At 41.3% G+C, this 6,717-nt stretch overlaps 1 protein-coding gene across 1 annotated transcript in view; it reads right to left on the bottom strand.

The window, feature by feature from the left end:
• Positions 1 to 6,485, bottom strand: part of LOC118736270 (lipase member H-like) — a 51,729-nt gene extending 45,244 nt beyond the window's left edge. The window contains exons 1-2 of the mRNA XM_036466364.1: positions 6,481 to 6,485; positions 6,206 to 6,420 (exon numbers count right to left, since the gene is read on the bottom strand). Of these exons, the coding sequence (XP_036322257.1) occupies positions 6,206 to 6,420; positions 6,481 to 6,485 (220 nt within the window). The remainder of the gene's footprint in view (positions 1 to 6,205; positions 6,421 to 6,480) is intronic.
• Positions 6,486 to 6,717: the final 232 nt, after the last annotated feature.

Here is a 6,717-nt window from a genome sequence, read left to right as displayed (position 1 = left end):
AAAAAAAAAAAAAAAAAAAAAAAAAAAAAAAAAAAAAAAAATGCCTATAAAAATGAGACAAAATGTCCCGACAAGTTATTTTGCTACCTTCCAGATGTACCTAAAATTGTGTGCTTGTACCGAATATGCGTTCAAATTTAAAAGGCTAATTAATGGGTACAATTCTACTTGCATTTAAATCATTATTTCGCATCACATGTTCGGGTTATCTTTTTTTCTTTAGAATTTATTCTTTGCTTCCCTCACTTTTATTAATTCCCTCACTTTTATGACGTCACAACCGGTTGCTCACAGCTTGATCTGCGCAATCTTGTATTCTATCCCTCTTGCGTTATTAGACATCTTAAAGCATAAACAGACGGCAGCGTTGATCCGGATCCACTCGTTAATTCGGAATTATCTCGGGAATTAGCTGCAGTTGACCCGGATTAAATCCTAGAGTTAATTCCCAAACTTAACTCTGATCAAAGGAATTTTCGATGACAACACTGACCAAAACTCAGAGAGCGTAGAATACAGGGAAAATGCAAAATTAGACATGGACATGTACCTTCTCATCGGTAATGCAGTCACCATAATAATTCAAATAGGAATCCAATTTAAAATGAATAAGAACTTATTTCGGTGACTGCATTACCGACGACAGGGTGGATGTCTATGCTAGTTTTGCAGTTTCTTTGTGTTCTACGCTAACTGAGCAAATAAAGCAGCCGATTCCTTCATCCGCGGTAGCCGAGTGGTGAGAGCTGCGTACTACAAGCCTGTAGGTCCCAGGTTCGATCCTCGGTTGGAGCGATTGCCAAAAAAAATTGTGTTTATTATTTCTTTTATTTCTCTAAGTTTTATTTGATTAGTATATTTAATAGTTTTTTAATTTATTTTCGTTTGTTTTATTTTATTTCACATGTTTTATTTTATTATTAGTTAATTTAAATTTTTAGAGTTTAGTTTTGCTAAAAAAAGTCAACAAGAACTAACTAAAAACAAGTTAAAAAATATAGAACTTATAATTGAATCAATAAAAAATATTAAATGAATATTCGCGGCTCGTTAATCCGCATTACTGCCGTCTGTCAAGGCACAATTTTGATCAGATCGATTGCGGCGTTAATCCGGATCAACGTTGCCGTCTGTCTATGCTTTTACACTGTGTACGGCTCAGAATAAAAATTCTCGACGCGTAGCATATGAGAGCTGAGAATATGCGTGAGAGTGAAAGAAAACTTTCAAACACACTTGTTACACGGGTAAGAATATTCCAGTGTTAAGAACTTATGAGAAATCCACGATAAGAACGAATACCCACTCTCATTACTTGTTAGACGGTGACCTATTCTCAAGGTATTTACTCTCATCGTTTACGAGCACCTTAATGCATGTAGAGTACATTCTCTCAATAGCAAACCCCGTCTAAGACCTTAATGCATATAGAGATATAGAGTACATTCTCTCAATAGCAAACCCCGTCTAAGAAGTTTGTTATTTGAGAAACTGATGAAATGTACATATTTTCTTGTATGTACATATGTATTAACAATAGGAGTCTTCCCTTAAACTTGTAAAAGACTCGTAAACCTCGTAAAGCTCGTAAACTTACGAGCCTCGTAAAAAAACTGTCAAAACTTGTATGGAGCCCCTCGTAAAATTATGAGGCAAATTTGATGCGCAAATTAATTCGTAAACTTCAGTGTTGCCGAGGAGCTGAAAATTTTATACTAAAATGTAATATATAATATTGAAAACAAATGAAAAATGGAGGATGGTTCCGTGCGCAGAAGTGGAAAACTTTTGACTGCCATTCACCTGGGAGTGGCCAGAAGCGATTCTTGTGCGTACGGTTCAAATCGCAGCTCACAACGTCCGGATATTTATATCCACGTATCCTCTGGGTAGCAACCAAACACCCGTTTGGGAGCGAGCTAAAGTGAGAAGGCGTAAAACTTCGCGTGCGCTGGGTTTGGGTCCCGCCACGTTAAAACCCCGCCCAATGAAAAATTCCAACAAGCCTCGGATGAGACCCCCTTTTTCTGATGACGACCACGGCAAACGTATAAAGGACTATGATTTAAGGGTATGCACCTGGAATATCCGGACCCTTAATGGGGAAGGTGCCTCTGCCCGGCTGGTTGATGTCCTCGGGAAGACAAAGGCTGACATCACCGCCATCCAAGAAATGCGATGGACGGGGCAAGGTAAAGTAAGCGTGAAGCCTTGCGACGTCTACTACAGTTGCCACGTAAAGGAGCGCAAATTCGGTGTTGGATTCGTGGTAGGAGAGAGACTCCGTCGCCGAGTACTGGCGTTCACCCCGGTGGACGAACGTCTAGCCACAATCCGCATCAAAGCTAGATTCTTCAACATCTCGCTCATCTGCGCCCATGCCCCGACGGAAGAGAAGGATGAGGCGTCCAAGGATCTCTTCTATGAGCGCTTGGAACGTACATATGAGCGCTGCCCCCGACACGATGTCAAAATCGTGCTTGGCGATTTTAATGCCAAGGTGGGCAAGGAAGGGATCTTTGGCGCCACTGTCGGAAAATTCAGCCTCCACGATGAAACGTCCGATAACGGACTGAGGCTGATCGACTTCGCCGGGGCCCGAAATATGGTAATATGTAGTACTAGGTTCCAGCATAAGAACATCCACCAAGCTACATGGCTGTCTCCAGATCGAAAAACGAGAAACCAAATCGATCATGTTGTGATAGACGGAAGGCATGCTTCAAGCGTTTTGGACGTACGTACACTCCGAGGGCCAAACATCGACTCGGACCACTATCTTGTTGTAGCCAAGATACGCACCCGCCTCTGTGCAGCAAAAAATGTGCGCCCAACAATGCAAGGAAAGCTTAACGTCGAAAAGCTGCAATCACAACAGACGGCCAATTTATTCGCCACTCGACTCACACACCTGCTCTCTGAGAGCACTCTTCAACAATCCGACGTACGCGAGCAGTGGAACCACATTTCCCGATCATTAAGTACCGCCGCCGAAGAAGTAGTTGGATTTCAGCGAGCCAGAAAGAACAACTGGTACGATGAGGAATGTCAAGAAGCCGCAGAGAAAAAAGATGCCGCCTACAGGGCCACGCTGCGATCGGGCGCAACGCGAGCCATGTGGGACCGTTATAGGGAACTGAAGAAGGAAGCGAGACGTATTTGCCGCAATAAGAAGAGAGAGGCCGAAATACGTGAGTGCGAAGAGCTTGAGATGCTGGCCGACAGGAAGAACGCCCGAAAATTCTACCAGAGGGTTAGGCGACTTACGGAAGGTTTCAAGACCGGGGCGAACTCCTGTAAGAACAACAATGGCGACCTAGTGACCGATGTCCAGAATATACTTAAATTGTGGAGGGAACACTTTTATAACCTACTGAATGGTAGCAGCGCTGAAAGTAGTGAGGAAGACGAACCCGAGTCCCCAGTCGATGATGATGGAGTAGCTGTCCCACCGCCTGACTATGACGAGGTACGAATAGCGATTACGCGGCTGAAAAACAACAAAGCTGCTGGAGCTGACGGCCTGCCAGCCGAGCTATTCAAGTACGGCGGCGAGGAGCTGATGAGGTGCATGCATCAGCTCGTATGCAGAATATGGTCAGATGAACGCATGCCCAACGACTGGAATTTAAGTGTGCTCTGCCCAATCCACAAGAAAGGCGACCCCGCCATACGCGCCAACTACCGCGGAATTAGCCTTCTAAGTATAGGTTACAAGGTCTTATCGAGCGTATTGTGCGAAAGACTGAAGCCCACCGTCAACGAGCTGATTGGACCTTATCAGTGTGGCTTTAGGCCTGGAAAATCCACCATAGATCAGGTATTCACAATACGCCAAATCTTGGAAAAGACCCGCGAGAATAGGATCGACACACACCATCTATTTGTCGATTTCAAAGCCGCTTTCGACAGCACGAAGAGAAGTTGCCTTTATGCCGCGATGTCTGAATTTGGTATCCCCGCGAAACTAATACGGCTGTGTAAAATGACGTTGAGCAATACCACCAGCTCCGTCAGAATAGGGAAGGACCTCTCCGAGCCGTTTGATACCAAACGAGGTTTCAGACAAGGGGACCCCCTTTCGTGTGATTTCTTTAATCTTATGTTGGAGAAGATAATACGAGCCGCAGAACTGAACCGCTCAGGCACAATACTTTATAAGAGCGTACAATTGCTGGCGTATGCCGACGACATCGATATTATCGGTAAAAACAAGGGCTACGTCTGTTCTGCCTTCTCGGGATTGGATAGAGAAGCAAAGCGAATGGGTCTGGTGGTGAACGAGGACAAAACGAAGTATCTCCTGTCAGCACACAAACAGTCAGAGCATACGCGTCTTGGCACCCACGTCACTGTTGACAGTTACAAGTTTGAAAAAGTAGACGACTTCGTTTATTTGGGAACCAGCATTAACACCAATAATAATGTCAGCCTTGAAATCCAACGGAGAATCACTCTTGCCAACAAGTGCTACTTTGGGCTGAGTAGGCAATTGAGAAGTAAAGTCCTCTCTCGTCGTACAAAGATCACACTCTATAAGTCACTCATCATGCCTGTGCTGGTGTATGGCGCGGAAGCATGGACAATGAAAGCATCTGATGAGGCGGCTCTTGGAGTTTTCGAGAGAAAGATTCTGCGAAAGATTTACGGACCTTTACGCGTTGGTGATGGCGAATATCGCAGACGATTTAACGATGAGCTGTATGAGCTTTACAACGATATAGACATAGTGCAGCGAATTAAAATTCAGCGGCTCCGCTGGCTTGGCCATGTCGTTCGGATGGACAGAAACGCTCCTGCTCTGAAAATATTCAACGCGGGCCGCGATGCTGGGAACAGAGGAAGAGGAAGGCCTCCTCTGCGTTGGAAAGACCAGGTGGAGAAGGACTTGGCTTCACTTGGCATTTTCAATTGGCGTCAGTTAGCACAGAAGAGATATGACTGGCGTGCTGTTTTGGACTCGGCCAAAATCGCTTAGGCGGTTACAGCGCCAAATAAGAAGAAGAAGAATAAAAATAATGAATTTCATCCACTAAGTGTACTAACATGGGGTTTCTGCTGATTTTCGGTATTTTTAACTTTTTTTAGCCAATAGTGATAGAGGGGGAAAATACTACGAAACAAAAACTGTTTCACAAAATCCTGGTTTGGAGATTGTTCATATTTACGAAAGGCTCAAGAATTAAAAAAACAAGTTTCATCAATTAAAAAAAAATGTGTTTTATTTAAAACTTTAAAAGAAACTTGTATTCGTTTTGTTTGTTACACAAATAAACAAACCGCATATGCAGGGGAACTTCGGTTATTGTGGTATAGGTATTTGTTTTTTGAGATATGTAGCAAATGTACGAGCTTTATTGTAACTATTATTTATTATTTGAGAACAGTGAAACTTAAGTTATAAAATATTTTTCAATGAAATACATGTATTCAAAAATAACAAAGTTATTGAAAACAAGTTAAAAGACACCAAAAAATACATACTTCAAAAATTGGAGGGAAACATGGTATATATGGTTGGGATAATGTATTACATTGTATTACTGTACCACATTACGATAACGCAGCTGTTAGAATAAACGTGGTGTTCAAGTAATTAAAGATTGACGTAATGTGGTATTGTAATACCTTAACCGACCTCTTGTCTACCACAATAACCGATTTTCAAAATTTCCAAAGAAACTCATACAAAACATAAGCTTTCTATTAGCCGAGACTTGATAAACAAAATACAAAACTTACTTTGCAATATCAGCATTTTTTTCTAAATAAATTTTTTTTTCACAAATAAAGTTGATTTCTTGCAGTTAAAAAAACTTTAAAATTTTGGATCACATGTTTCACGCGTATTTAACAATAAGAAAATCGAACAATGAAGTTAATCACTGTAAGCATTTCCGAGCGACACTTATGGACATTTTCAATGCAAATAACTAGGGGTTCCCCAAATTACCAAGCGCTTGAAATTCGTTAGAAATTTTTCAAAACAATAATGTTCATATTTTGGAGCTTTTGCCTAAAGTTCATATTTTAGAGTAGTGAATGGTAGCGAAAAAGTGTTCATATTTTGGGATGTTCATATGTTAGGATGTTAATATTATCGCGAGTTCACTGTATTATAAACATTTAAAACGTTTTTATCTAATCGTGATAAAAAATTAACTATGTTTCATTTGATTCTTCTGAACACCCTAACATAACTTACCAATGTCTGTAAGGGCTTTATAATTTCGTCTAGGACAACCCGGTTGTAGTGTAGTACCACCATTAGGCCAAAAATCTGCAGTGCCGGTACTTACTGGTGCACCATAAATCCAAGCATCTGTATGAATGACATCAACGAAATCGGCATCATGTTTACTTAAATGACTCGAAAAAGATCCGTAGAACAACGGAAAGGCTGGATCTAAAGCTGAAATTCTTGAATATATATTTATGTTTATTTTTAGTAATAAATTTTATAATGGATGTCGAAATTACATCATATCATAACATATACATATAATCATAACAAAAGATTCCAAGTGACGTTTATTTGATTTTTAATTTTATAGCGTTTTCTTTTCTCGAAATAATGTTGCATTTTTTCTGCTCTGCGCCAAGGCTGCCAAGTTTTCGTGCTCTTTTCTCACCATCTTCACAGGCACGGTGGAGAGAATACAGAGGTGGCGCCGATGACGATACCGCTACTCGGCTCTCAGTGATTTTGACAGAATC

This window comes from Rhagoletis pomonella, unplaced genomic scaffold (assembly GCF_013731165.1).
Source record: "Rhagoletis pomonella isolate Grant_MI unplaced genomic scaffold, Rhpom_1.0 Rhpom_scaffold_00003, whole genome shotgun sequence".
In the NCBI taxonomy this organism is placed as follows: domain Eukaryota; kingdom Metazoa; phylum Arthropoda; class Insecta; order Diptera; family Tephritidae; genus Rhagoletis; species Rhagoletis pomonella.
This window is presented reverse-complemented; position numbering and strand designations above follow the sequence as displayed.